General features: G+C 40.4%; 1 protein-coding gene across 1 annotated transcript; it reads right to left on the reverse strand.

Moving 5' to 3' along the window:
* Positions 1 to 2,346: 2,346 nt before the first annotated feature.
* LOC308640594 (vomeronasal type-1 receptor 90-like) lies at positions 2,347 to 3,087 on the reverse strand (the record flags this gene model as incomplete). Its single annotated transcript, XM_081312441.1, has 1 exon — positions 2,347 to 3,087. One exon carries the CDS (start codon positions 3,085 to 3,087, stop codon positions 2,347 to 2,349), a length of 741 nt encoding a protein of 246 aa, XP_081168567.1.
* Positions 3,088 to 15,242: the final 12,155 nt, after the last annotated feature.

Here is a 15,242-nt window from a genome sequence, read left to right on the forward strand (position 1 = left end):
AAAAATGATAAAATTTGAGGAAATATAAAATTTAAGCATGCTTATGAGATCAGCAAACTCTGTGAACATGTCTAGAATTATAATATTGTATTCCAATTCGATGTCCAAACATTATATCAATGAAAGCTGAAAATAATGAACACATCTGCATTTCAGTGTTCTAACCAAACATCCACTGAAGGTCTTAATTCATAAATGGCACCCTATGTTCACAAACCTTTAACCTGTAATCTTTTCTCGGCATTTTTCTTTTTTTGTTGTTGTTCATACGTGTGTTTGGTGCCATGGATTCAACCATGGGCACTATACCACTGAGCTACATCCCCAGGCCTTTTAAAAAATATTTTATTTTGAGACAGAGTCTCACTAAGTTACTTAGAGCTCATGCTAATTTGCTGAGTCTGGCCTTAATTGGTAATACTCGTATCTCAGCCTCCAAAGTTTTCACAAATGCAAAGATCAGCTTCAGAAATAATTCACATTAGCTTGTATTTGCCACAAGCCCCAGCTAACCTGAGATGAGTCTCTGCCTCTCTCACCTTTCTCTAAGTTAGCCTGGCTCCCATGTAGACCAGAAGTAAATACAATTCATGTACTTACTATGGGACAAATAGAATATAAAACTGACTTCCAGTTCAATTATATTGAACAATTCACTATAAAATTATACACCCTGAAGTTAAAGCTCGGGACTCACATTTCAACACTGGTGAGAAAGAACTGTCCGATGTTTCAAATCAAAACCTGGACACCAAAATTAAGGATGTAAAAGGGCCAAAATAAAAGAAGCCAATATTGTATTCCATATCCTTTAAGGTCAGCTCAGATACACAAAATAATGGTGCCGCTCTAAGTTCCCCATGACACTAGTAAGGCACCTAAAAGTCCCATCAGAGGGATTGAAAGGACCCAAATACCCAGAAATCCAAACACAGAGCACATCCTGCAAAGAGTAGGGTCACTGGACAGGTAAACATTTCAGATATATCCAAGAGAAGCAAAAGTTATTCACCATGATGCTGACCCATCCTGTCATATGGCACAACTGATAGAGAAAAAGGTAAAAAAAAAAACAAAAAAAAACAAAACAAAAACAAACAAAAGAAAAACAAGAGGCTTCTCAAAAGTTCCCAAGAGTAATCTCTGAAAATCTCAGCTGACTCTAACCGTAGATAGGAAAATGGCCCATTTTGACCAACTTGGTCTTTGATACCTGGCAGGAAGTGTATGACCAAAACACAGTCACACTTGGGCATTGGAAAGAGAACATGATCGTCCTTCATTTTTCCCGGAGATGGACATTATGTCAGTCCTTCCAAAAGTTAACTGAATCTGGTAGGTTATGTAGGAAGCACCTTGCAGAATCACAAGACTGTTCTGAGTCAGTTTGAGACCTACAATTCTCCTGAGCTTCTGCCTAGGCAGATGTGGTGGGAGACCATCTGTTAGTTACATGAGGGTCTTTTCCTGGTATGAAAGCCAGGGAAATTTAGGTTTGGCATTGTGAACTACTTGTGGCTCTCCCAGGGCAATAGATTGTACAATGAATGTGACCTTTGTCTCTGGTCTACTAGGAGATACTTCATAGTAGCTCTGGAGATGGCCGTAACCTGTTGGGAACTGGACAGGCCACACTTAATTGCCTCAGGCATATCAAAAAAGTGGTAGTTGTGCAAGATATTTCTCTTCCCAAGACTCAAAAAAATTATTCTTCCAAAATGCATTCTTAAGGCAAAGGGTTAACAGTCATTGTCCATTTATGGACAGGGGAGGTATCTGCTTTAGGCAAGCTCCGTAAGAAAACAGCCCATATATCTTTTAACACCTTATTTTTTTGAACTAGGAATTGAACCCAGGGGCATTTAACCAGTGAGCCACATCCCGGCACTTTGTATTTTTTTTTATTCGAAGACAGGGTCTCACTAAGATGCTTAGGGACACACATAACTGCTGAGGCTAGCCTTCAACTTGAAATCTTCCTGCCTCAGCCTCCTGAGCTGCTGGCATGACAGGTGTGCACCACCTCACCTGGTTTGATAAAGATCTTACAAAGAACAACAGAAGTTTCATCTCCCTCATCCTCATTTAGTTTTTTTTTCTCCAACATCAACTAATTTTTGGAAACTTGGGAGGAAATAACGTGGGATGACACTGTGAGGGGTTATCTGGCCCTGCTTAAACATGTCCTTGTCCTCCCCAGTGTGTATTGGAAGAACTGGATTATTCGTTTTTCGGTACTAATCAGCATCACAGCACTGATGGTGGCGTAGCCATTGCCCACCAGCATCTGGACCACAAGGTGCACGGATCCTTCTTCTGCATTTTTCCATAAGAGGAGGAGATCACTCAGTCTACAAAGTATATGACCACAAAGGAACCCATGAGGAGCAGGATTGTCCTAGTTGCCCTCTGCTCTGGGGAGGCTTGTGGAATCCTGCTGGTGGTGTGGAGGTGCTGGCACTGCCTATTATGCCTCCACAGGAGCGCCACCATGTACCCACTGGAGAGGGCCATGAGCTCGAGAATGGGGACATCCCGGAGTATTTTTACCAGGGAAAATAAGATTCTGTAGTAGTAACCTGTGGGAGAAACACTGCAGGATTCAGTGGAAAACCAAACATTTAATGTGTCATTGGTGGGGCCTTCAATAGAGACTAAAATACGAATATTAATGAACATGTTGAACACCCAGAGAGTGAGCAAGGTCCACACAATGAACTGTGGGGACATGTGCTTGAACTTGGCCAGAAAGGAGCTTCTCGGGCTGAGGGTAGTGTCCTGCAGAACACTCAGCAGGCAGGTGGTGCTGACCGACAGGTAGATGACGGTTTTACATGAGATGTCTTTCCAAATATATTGAACCCCCAAAATGTCTATATCCATGAACACCCTGGTTATGAGCATCAGCAGGTGAATCAGGGCCAGGTGAGCGATGATGAAATCATCGGGCCCGATCGTGCGCTGGAGAAGGCACGTGAGGACGTGGAAGAGGAGCAGGAAGACGTTGGCTGTGATTCCAAGGATAATTTGGGAAGAAAAGACATTTCCTACAGCAATAAAAATGTGAAGTGTGCTGCTCTTGTTCATTTTGTTTTCTCTTGAAAAGATGGTACAGAGTCCATGTCTGAGGATAAAATGAGAATAAATTCTCATCATGACGATTGTTTCCAGTTTCAACCTCCCCAACTACCAAGTCTGCCCACCTCAAAATATGTTCATAATTTTGATTAACTTTTTTTTTTGAGAGAGAGAGAGAGAGAGAGAGAGAGAGAGAGAGAGAGAAAGAGAGAGAGGGAATGAATCTTTTATTTTTGTAGATGGACACAACACAATGCCTTTATTTTTATGTGCTGCTGAGAATCGAACCTGGGTCCCGCCTGTGCTAGCTGAGCACTCTACAGCTGAGCCACAATCCCAGCCCAATTATTAACTTTTAATATGCCCTTTCCAAACTCTCAATACTGAAGCATACCTTCTTCAGTTATTGTTTCTCCTGGGTAGGACCATGATTAATTTGTATTGGTATGCACAGAAACCTGATAAAAAGGTCAGTAGGTAGCATTTGAAGTGAATTCAAGGAGGCAAGATGCAGGAATATCCACATAGAACTCTCAACAGAAGAATGACCTTGGGGGACCCTTGTAAAGTTCTCTAATTTCAGTGTTTTCTTTTCTAGATTTTTTCTCACCAGTTTTCAGATAAAAAAATTGTGGGTCTGAAATCAGACTTCTTGATTATATATATATATATATATCTCCAGATATTGAACCCATGTTTTCTTAACCACTTATAATATTTTACATTTATTTGATTATGCCAGAAAAAAATATCTATGTGAGCAGAACCATCAATTATTAGTAGAATCTTATTCCAAAATCTCTTTTCTGTCCACTCTTTGGCATATTAAAAAATGAAAATTAGGGGCTGGGGATGTGGCTCAACCGGTAGCGGGCTCACCTGGCATGTGCATGGCACTGGGTTCAATCCTCAGCACCACATAAAAAAAAAATAAATGTTGTGGCCACCAAAAACTAAAAATAAATATTAAAAAATTCTCTCTCTCTCTCTCTCTCTCTCTCTCTCTCTCTCTCTCTCTTTATAAAAAGGAAAAATGAAAATTAATCATAGTTTAAGTGTTTTTTTTAAACCCAGATTTGAACCCAAAGGCACTAAACAGCTGAGTCACATCTCTAGCTCTTTTAGTTTTATTTTGAGAGAGGGCCTCACTAAGTTGATGAGGCTGGCCCTGAACCTGCAAATCTCCTGCATCAGCTTCCTAAGCTGCTTGGATAACAGGCACACACAACCGCAACAGGAAAACTTCAGTACTTTGTGGGTCATACATTTGTGTATTTAAATTGGGATACAGGGACCAAACATCACCCTGATGAAAGAGTTTACACAAGAGAACAAGATTTCATATCTTCTTTTAGTCAGCAATGATATTTCTTCAGAGGAGAGAGGAAATATTGTAATAGACAATTTGATGAGGACATGCTCATGAAATATCTCCCTATAGAATGAAGGCATTTTCTTTATTTCAGTTTTAATTCTGCTGTATAGCTATGAAATATGTAACATGTACAATGAGACTAGAACACTTCCACATTCTTTCATTTATAATAATATAAATTATATCCACAGCTACCCAGAAAATTATAGGTTGATAACATCAGTTACTAAGGGTGAGCAAAATAGGCAAGGGGTCAATAAAATTTAAGTGTTTAGCCTAATTAATTAATTGATTGGAAATCCTTGAGGAAGTGTCATTTTTATAGTGGAAATTAATTAATGACATTAGAAAAAATTAATCTCTTCCAAATGATTAATTTAGTAAGAACCTTATTGTGTTCCCAAAGTGCTTATCATGGGAAGTGGCAGAGTTGGATGCTGTCATGGGTCCCCTGTCACAGGCATTGGCTCCCTGTAGCCCCAGGACATAGCAGGCAGAGAAGCACCTGGCTGTCTGCATACTGTGCAGGTCACACACATGTGTATCAGTGAGAGCCACAGTGCCCTTCATTGTTCACAGGTAGATGTTTTATAAAGAATGCAATGTTGCAACTTCTAAGCTAATTTATCAGTTTTATTATAAAACATTCTGAAAATGTGGATATTTCATAAAAGCAAGTTGAAAGGAATCCTCTGAGCCTGTCCCCTCCCAGCTGTGCCTCACCCCACTTACACCTGCCAGGACTAGTCCAACCACGAGATCAGGGTGCAGACAGAAGCCTGTCCATCACCAGGATGATTCCAGAATTTCTTTGCAGAACTCTGGGGAGAGGGATGCTGCAGCAACTTCTGGCTTCCCTGATGGGCCAAGCCCCAGGTCGTAGCTTTAAATATGGAAAAAAATAAGCCATCCTCAGACTGGAGGTTCTGAATATGATGAGATAATTTCAAAGAAAATAATGTGGAAAAGAAGTTCAGAAATAGGTCCCAGTCAAAAAAGGTACAGTGGGGGAAAATAAGGAAAGTCTAAGTAGGTAGATTTGAGGATAAAACAGAAGTGGAGAATAAAATGGAAATGCAACTCTGTTTTGTTTTAAAGGAATACTGCCAGGGTCTTAAGAGCTGACAGTGTTAGGTCTTTTCCTGGGAAATGTAACCCATTGGACGATTCCTTTCCTGTCCTGACCAAGGAAGCCATCAGTTAAGTATTTTGCACTCTGCCATTGTCCAAATCACAAACAACCCTGAGATATATGTTGTCCCCCAAGGGGCCAGAAACTACTGAAGAATACTGAGGTCAGTGCACCCCAGTCAGAGGTGAGAAAAGTAGTTCTCAACAGCACCTCGGGCTTCTGGGGCCTGTGTGTGGAGAGACACAGGCTAGAGATAGGGAGGAGGACATATCTGCTTTCTCAGGTCCACCATGTAACCATGTAAATTGTGTAATTTGTGTCCTCACTTAATGAGGTACTTTAGATTCATGAAAGGGCACATTTCATTTGTTACTATCATATAGATTGAGTTCACCATCACCTCTCCACTAACATCTCCCATTTCTTTGATGACCTGGAGGGAGAACACCATTGGACCTTTTGAATCCAGGAAGGGGTGATCACTACTGTCACTTTTTTGTAAAATTAAGCCACTGCAGCCCCTGGTCCAAGCTCTAGTTAGAAATCTTCAGGCAGCCAGAGCACCATTGCTGTACTTTTGTGAGATCAAAACTGAGAAAAATACATCAGCATAAAGAAAATGCTATTTGCTATTTGTTAAAAATGTGAAGATAAACTTTATGTATATGTATCATATTTGAAAAAAAACACAATATAATTTCCTTCTGATTAGCTAAAAAAAGTATCTTGGTGTATATAAATATTTCTCATTATCTCAGCTATAGAAGGAAATGCTGAAATGAATTTAAATCAAGGTTTTGAGAGAAGATAAGGAAAACCAATGTGTTTAATAAAATTCTGGCTAAAATTTTATCTCTTCTGTAGTGAATAGGAATACAAATTAGTAATGTGGAAAAAAAAATAACCATAAAACTTAACAGTATGTACTTTGAGAAGTGATAGAACAAAATAACAAATTAAACTCACATCGGTCTGAGAAATAGATGGAAACCTAAAATGATTTATTAAAATATTTTTTCTTATTAAAAATTTAATAAGGGGCTGAGGTTGTAGCTCAGTGGCAGAGTACTTGTCTAGCAAGTGTGAGGCACTAGGTTTGATTGTATGCACCACATTGAAAAAAAATTAAATAAATGTCCATAAATAATTAAAAATTATAAAAAAATAAATAAATGTTCATGAATAACCAAATTAAAAAGCAAAAGATAGTAAGAAGAAAATTTTCTTCAGTCCTTGAAGTTGTTGAGTGTGGGTAGAGGTGGATACATAATTTAGAGCTACCAAAGAACCTAACGTACAATTTGGCTATTTTGATTTTTTGATTCTTCATCACAATTACAGAAGCCCACTCACACTCTGGTGCTGCATCTCAGGAAGAGAGAGGCACTTACCTGGGCAGGTCGACCTGAGCAGATCCTGCACCATTTTAAGGAAAGGATATCTTTAACACACCTCTCTCTCTGTAAGGGCTTTGATTTTAGAATATGGAATAGGAAGTGACAGGTTCCCACTGGAGAATGCACAACTGTGGCTTCCCCCAGGGGAGCATGTCACCTGTCTCTTACTTGTACTTTAGTCTCTGCTGGATAGTAGGAACCTGGGGAGAATCAAACTTTAAACTTTTCTCTTAATTAGCTGGACACATCTGTGTGAGGGATCTGAAGGCTCCCAATCACGTAGACCACAAGCATTCTCTTCTTCTTCTTCTTTTTTTTTTAATCTTTTTTTTTTTAATCTACATTAAATTAGTCCCAAACCATGTCTTATCCTGTAATGCTTCTACTCTGGGATGAGTTGATCCTGGATCCTCCCATGGGTTGTAGACATCCTATTAGATATAATAACAGTATCTTTTTTCTTTAAACTTGTAACTCCCTAGTGACAAACTTCTACTTTTCATATGATTCTTTACCATCCACATATCTTCTATGGCGAGGTGTCTGTTTTGCCTGGTTTTAATAAGATCATTTGTTTTCTTTTTTTAATTTCTTTTTTAGGTGTAGACGGACACAACACAATGCGTTTATTTTTATGTGGTGCTGAGGATCGAACCTGGGTCCCACTCATGTTAGGCAAGTGCTCTACCGCTGAGCCACAATCCCATCCCTGGATCATTTGTTTTCTTATTGTTGAAAGTTTTTCTTTTCTTCTTCTTCCTTCGTCTTCTTTTTTTTTTTTTTTTGTGGTTCCAGGGAGTGAATCCATGGGTACTTAACAACTGAGCTACATTCCCAGTCCTTTGTTCTACTTTATTAGTGACAGGTTCTTGCTGAGTTGCTTAGGACTTCAATAAGTTGCTGAGGATGGTTTTGAACTCATGAGCCTCCTGAGTCGCTGGGATTTGGGGGTGTACACCACTGTGCCTGGCTTCTTATTGTTGAGTTTTAAGAATTCTTTGTCCTTTGTCAGATGGTGTAAATTAAGTAGTTTCTCAGTGGCTTGTCTTTTGCTGAAGTGTTCTCAGAGCAAGTTTTTCCACTTTAATAAAATTCTAAGAAGGTTTTTTTTTTTTTTCATGAATCATGCTTTCAAGGTCGTTTCCAAATCTTCACCTCCATGCTCAAGGTCATCTAGGCTTTCTATGTTGCTAGAAGCCTAGAAGCTTTACAGTTTTCTATATTTAGATCTGTGATCCTCTTGGATCATTTTTTGCCCTCATGAAAGGGGTAGGGTTGGGGTCTGGGTGCCATCTTTGGCTTTTGCATGTTGATATTTAGTTGTTCAGCACTGTTTCTTTTTTTTTCTTTTTTATTTTTTTATTGTTGGTTGTTCAAAACATTACATAGTTCTTGACATATCATATTTCACACTTTGATTCAAGTGGGTTATGAACTCCCATTTTTACCCCGTATACAGATTGCAGAATCACATCAGTTACACTTCCATTGATTTACATATTGCCATACTAGTGTCTGTTGTATTCTGCTGCCTTTCCTATCCTCTACTATCCCCACTCCCCTCCCCTCCCCTCCCCTCTTCTCTCTCTACCCCCTCTACTGTAATTCATTTCTCCCCCTTGTATAATTTTTCCCTTTCCCCTCACTTCCTCTTGTATGTAATTTTGTATAACCATGAGGGTCTCCTTCCATTTCCATGCAATTCCCCTTCTCTCTCGCTTTCCATCCCACCTCTCATCCCTGTTTAATGTTATTCTTCTTCTCATGCTCTTCATCCCTGCTCTGTTCTTAGTTACTCTCCTTATATCAAAGAAGACATTTGGCATTTGTTTTTTAGGGATTGGCTGGCTTCACTTAGCATAATCTGCTCTAATGCCATCCATTTCCCTCCAAATTCTATGTTTTTGTCATTTTTAATGCAGAGTAATACTCCATTGTGTATAAATGCCACATTTTTTTATCCATTCATCTATTGAAGGGCATCTGGGTTGGTTCCACAGTCTTGCTATTGTGAATTGTGCTGCTATGAACATCGATGTAGCAGTGTCCCTGTAGCATGCTCTTTTTAGGTCTTTATGGTATAGACCAAGAAGGGGAATAGCTGGGTGAAATGGTGGTTCCATTCCCAGCTTTCCAAGAAATCTCCATACTGCTTTCCAAATTGGCTGCACCAATTTGCAGTCCACCAACAATGAACAAGTGTACCCTTTTCCCACATCCTCGCCAGCATTTGTTGTTGTTTGATTTCCTAATGGCTGCCAATCTTACTGGAGTGAGATGGCATATTAGGGTGGTTTTGATTTGCATTTCTCTGACTGCTAGAGATGTTGAGCATTTTTTCATGTACTTGTTGATTGATTGTATGTCCTCCTCTGAGAAGTGTCTGTTCAGGTCCTTGGCCCATTTGTTGATTGGGTTATTTGTTATCTTATTGTCTAATTTTTTGAGTTCTTTGTATACTCTGGATATTAGGGCTCTATCTGAAGTGTGAGGAGTAAAGATTTGTTCCCAGGATGTAGGCTCCCTATTTACCCCTCGTATTGTTTCTTTTGCTGAGAAAAAAACTTTTTAGTTTGAGTAAGTCCCATTTGTTGATTCTAGTTATTAAGTCTTGTGCTATGGGTGTCCTATTGAGGAATTTGGAGCCTGACCCCACAGTATGTAGATCGGAGCCAACTTTTTCTTCTATCAGATGCCGTGTCTCTGATTTGATATCAAGCTCCTTGATCCATTTTGAGTTAACTTTGGTGCATGGCGAGAGAAAGGGATTCAGTTTCATTTTGATGCATATGGATTTCCAGTTTTCCCAGCACCATTTGTTGAAGATGCTATCCTTCTTCCGTTGCATGTTTTTAGCCCCTTTATCAAATATAAGATAGTTGTAGTTTTGTGGATTAGTTTCTGTGTCCTCTATTCTGTACCATTGGTCCACCCGCCTGTTTTTCCACCAGTACCATGCTGGTTTTGTTACTATTGCTCTGTAGTATAGTTTGAAATCTGGTATTGCCATACCACCTGATTCACACTTCCTGCTTAGCATTGTTTTTGCTATTCTGGGTCTTTTGTTTTTCCATATGAATTTCATGATTGCTTTCTCAATTTTACAAGAAATACTGTTGGGATTTTGATTGGCATTGCATTAAACCTATAGAGAACTTTTGGTAATATCGCCATTTTGATGATGTTAGTTCTTCCTATCCATGAACAGGGTATATTTTTCCATCTTCTAAGATCTTCTATTTCTCTTTTTAGGGTTCTGTAGTTATCATTGTATTAGTCTTTCACCTCTTTTGTTAGGTTGATTCCCAAGTTTTTTTTTTTTTTGAGGATATTGTGAATGGAGTGTTTTTCCTCATTTCCATTTCAGAGGATTTGTCGCTGATATACAGGAATGCCTTTGATTTATGCCTGTGGATTTTATATCCTGCCACTTTGCTGAATTCATTTATTAGCTCTAATAGTTTCTTTGTAGACCCTTTTGGGTCTGCTAGGTATAGAATCATTTCATCTGCAAACAGTGATAATTTAAGTTCTTCTTTTCCTATTTTTATGCCTTTAATTTCTTTCGTCTGTCTAATTGCTCTGGCCAGTGTTTCAAGAACTATGTTGAACAGAAGTGGTGAGAGAGGGCATCCCTGTCTTGTTCCAGATTTTAGAGGGAATGTCTTCAATTTTCCTCCATTCAGAATGATGCTAGCCTGAGGCTTAGCATAGATTGCTTTTACAATGTTGAGGTATGTTCCTGTTTTCCCTAGTTTTTCTAGAGTTTTGAACATAAATGGATGCTGTACTTTGTCGAATGCTTTTTCTGCATCTATTGAGATGATGTTATGGTTCTTATTTTTAAGTCTATTGATGTGGTGAATAACATTTATTGATTTCCGTATATTGATCCAGCCTTGCATCCCAGGGATGAATCCTACTTGGCTTTTTTTTAGATCCGTTTACTAAGCTGATGAGTCTTTGATTCTCCAGGGCAAACTGATCCCCCACTCATGAGTTCTCTCTCTCCGCCTTGGGGAGAAGCTGTATCCCACTGCTCCAGTTCTGGGTCGCTGAGCTCGTGGACACGATACCTCACTCGAATCTGCAATCTTGTCCTCCTATCAACCGTATTTATTTTTTTCAAAGTACCAACTTTTTCCTGGGTGGATTTCTTCTTGTTTTTACACAGCACCTGGAGCATCCTGGGTCATCCTGCATCCTAGGCACGTGCTGGGCCACCGAGTCCATCACTGGCCCCTGCTGCTCAAGACTTGCAGTTTCTCCTGGGAAAAATACCTTGCAGGTCCTAAACCTGCATTGTGCTGACATAATTTGGTGACATTAAAACCTTGGTATCCCATGGCTGGTTGAGGAAAAACCACCATTAGATGGCTGCTCTGTTGGACAGATTTGCCTCTGGGGTCCTGTCATGGATAGAAGTTTCTGGATCCTTTTTTGTGGGTACCACTGAATGTGTCTTCCTGTTTGTTGCTCAGTCTGTCCTATTAGCAACCACTCCCCCAAAAATGTGCCACCTCACTGGTTAGAGAACGTAAGGAAATCCCTGGGTGGGGGACCCACTATTTCATGGCCTGGGTGAGCCCCACTCTGTGGACACCTGGGTTCTGGATGGCATTCTTCATGAAGGCCATAAACTTAATGTTATGTGTTTAGTTTTGCTACATATTTCAATTTTCTTGAGCATGTAATTTTTCTTTTCAAAAGCTTCTTTGAATAGGCAGAACTATGTGTCACTTTATTGTTCCTTTCTAATCCATTGCTGGTAGCAGGCCTTCCCTGGCCCCCGGGGCCCAGCCCCCAGTTCCTTGTTCTGCATGTCAAAGTGGCCAGCTCACAGGGTCGTGATGCAGGCTTGCGGTTTCATGTTTATCTGCCTCAGATATATGTGCCTTTTTGGGAACATCTTGGCCTTCTCAGAGCTTCCTGGTAAGGGACAGTCATGGTAACCCAAGAGTAGCAGGTGTTATTCCTCCCCTGTTTTGGCTAAATTTCCACTGCAGTTATAGAAAGTATATAAGGGAACAAAACTTGGATAATAAAGTGGCACACATGCCTCCTCCTGGATGAAGAACCTTGGTGTCCTGTGAACTCTTTTAACCCCGACGTCTCTCGCCGGACTCGGTCCATTCGCCGGACGCGGCAAGTGGAGGTTCCACCGACCGGAAAGCAGAGGTAAGTGGATGGGGCTCCCTCCACGGAGAGGGAGGATTGGAAGCCTTCCATAAGAGAAGGGGTCCTTCCATAAGGAAAAGAGACCTTCCATAAGAGAAGGGGAAAAGAGACCTTCCATAAGAGAAGGGGAAAAGTTGAAACTTAAATAAGAAACAGGTAGCTACCATGGGTAACTCAGCAGCCAAAGTTCGTCTGGCCAACGAACTCAAAGAGCTGTTGAACACACAAGGAACCGGAATAAAAACAAAAACTGCAACAGAATTCATTGAAGTTATTGCCCAGGCATGTCCTTGGTTTCTGACAGGAGAATTTCTTAATAATAGTGATTGGGATCAGGTCAGATGTGACTTACAGAAATTGTTGAGGGACCAGGGTCCAGATAGAGTCCCCATTGCTACTTTCTCTCTATGGAGATTGGTAAAGGATGCTTTTTTAACTGATAAAGTGAAGATTAAGGAGCAGCTTGCTGAATGTGAACAGGCCCTTAATCAGGTCCAGGAAGAGCAAATGGCAGAGTTCTTACCCCTTTCCCATTATTCTTTCACATCTCCTTCTTCATTCTTAGATCCACCCTAGCTGCTCTCAACCCCACCTTCTCATCTTCCCCCTCCCTACCAGGCCCACAGAAAAGTCTTAACTGACCTTCTCCAGAATATTCACCTTGGCTGATTTTAGGACTTTCAGCAAAAGAATCTCTACAAAAAAGTTCAATGTAGATAAACTTCCTATTTTCATGTTGCCCTGTTTTATTTGGCTACTGTCTGAAAAAATCAGCACTCCAGGCGCTGGACACTCCCTTACTAGTTTTTCACAAAAATATGTAAACAAGGCCTCTGGCCTTGAGCTGGGCTTCACAGTGCTGAGTACATTTCTAAGATAAGGGAGTTACTAACTGGGCTCCATGGTAACAGCTGGCAGGAGGAGGAACTGGAAAGGGAGATAGAGGAACTGGAAGGTCGAATGAAGAAGTCAAGATTTAAAGCACCTACGGCCCCAATCCCTGTTGTGCTCCCTCCTTACAACCCTGATTGGGACGAGGACAACCCCAGAAAGCAGGGGGGGGGGATGTTCAGTGGCAGCCTAAGATAGCCCAAACTTTTCCAGTAATTGAAAACCTGGATGCCGATGGACAGCCAGCCAGAGTGTATGTTTCTTTAGCCTTTAAGGATATTAAACAACTAAAGGAGGCAGTTATTAATTATGGACCCCATGCCCCCTTTACATTGACTCTCTTCGAGTCTTTCTCTGCCAATCAGCTGACACCTAGTGACCCGGCAACAGCTTTGCAGGGCTGTGTTGTCCGGAGGGGATTTTTTGTTGTGAAAAAGTGAAAATCAAGAGAGGTGTCATGAGCTAGCCCGAGTCAATCAGGACGCCGGCTTCCCACAGTGTAACCTTGAAATGTTAACAGGCTCGGGACAATATGCTATCATAAATCAGCAAATTAATTATGATCCTGGGGTCTATGCTCAGATAGCTACAGCAGCCATTCAGGCTTGGAAGGCTCTACCTATTTCAAATGCTGAAACAAAAATTTCAAAATTTGCTCAAGGACCCTCTGAGCCTTATTCTGACTTCATAGCCCGATTGATGCAGATAGCAGGAAAAATATTCCCTAACTTGGAACAAGCCATGCCGGTCATTAAGCAATTGGCTCTTGAAAATGCAAACTCCTATTGCCAAAATGCCATTAAATCTACCAGAGCAAAGAGTGTTGATGACATGATTCGAGCTTGTAAGGATATTGATAGAGCTCATATTACCGGACAGATTTTGGTCGCTACCCTCAAAACGGGATTGTCAGGGTTTAATGGTAAAGGGGCCCAACCCAAAGGCTGCTCCCAATGTGGGAAAGAGAGACATATTAAATGAAATTGTCCCGAGGGGGATAGACGGGGTCGGGAAGGCATGCCTGGCCCCTGTCCCCAATGTGGCAAGGGGAATCATTGGAGCAGCGAGTGTCCTTCCAAGTTTGATGCTCAGGGACGCCCACTGCAGCCGGGAAATGGGAACAAAGGCCCGCCCTGGGCCCGGAAGCCAGAGTGTACGGGGTGATCCAGAGACAGACCAAGCTGCTACCGCAGTAAGATCTTGGCCAGGTGGGGAAAAATGCAGACAAAATCAAACAAAATGCAATCGGCTAGGAGAACTTAGGGAACTTTTGCCCCGAAAATGGGCAGCGGACTCCATGTTGTTTGCATCACCATGGTAACAATGGGGTGCCTGGCCGGAAGAGCGGCTTCCTGGTCCCACCTCCCACACTTTTGCGGGCTACCGATTGGTTCTTCCACAGTCACTCAGACAGGACTTCTAGTCCCACCTTCCAGCCACTAACCTGTACTGCTGTGTTTCAGATTTCTACCGGAGCTGCTCAGAGCCTGTATTTTTTTAAAAAAATGCCTACCTGTAAATGCTAACGAAAGATATCTTTTTCAGACAAAATTTAATTCTACAAGTTTCTATGTTACAGTCCTAAATTTAAGCTAGTTCTAAGTTAAATAACCTTTTTCTTTATAGTTGTGTTACTAAATAATGTTCCATTGATGAGAGATATCAAATATGCTTCTTTATATTTTACTTTTAATTTTGGAGGTTATGAGGATGCATTTGCTCGCCACAAGAACAAGCCAGCAAAGTTCCTGTGATGACCAAAAAATCCTTATTCTCATTGCTAACTATAAAAATAAAAATGTATACTCAAGGATCTTATTTCAGTTACATCAAGTGACGTCACATAAAAGAGTGCACTCCTAGTTAAATATAAACTAAAATGGATCCAAATATTTTAAGGCCACGTGGTTACATAAAGTTAATACAATTATAAGTTATGCTCTTATTCTTAATATATATATTTTTTATATATTTAGATAACCTATATTTGTTAATCTATAAATTAATTAGCACATGCCTAATTGATTAGTTAATATACATTTGCCTAATTGTTTTTCTTCAACAGGAAACCCATAATTTATGTTTTATATTTACATTTATCAGATACTCTGCCTTTTCAGTTACAGATACTTGAGATAAATATATTTACTATAAATTTGCTTTTAAGTGAAAATACAATCAAGTAATTTCT

The sequence above is a fragment of the Spermophilus citellus genome (assembly GCF_964194105.1).
Source record: "Spermophilus citellus genome assembly, contig: SCAFFOLD_251, whole genome shotgun sequence".
NCBI lineage: Eukaryota > Metazoa > Chordata > Mammalia > Rodentia > Sciuridae > Spermophilus > Spermophilus citellus.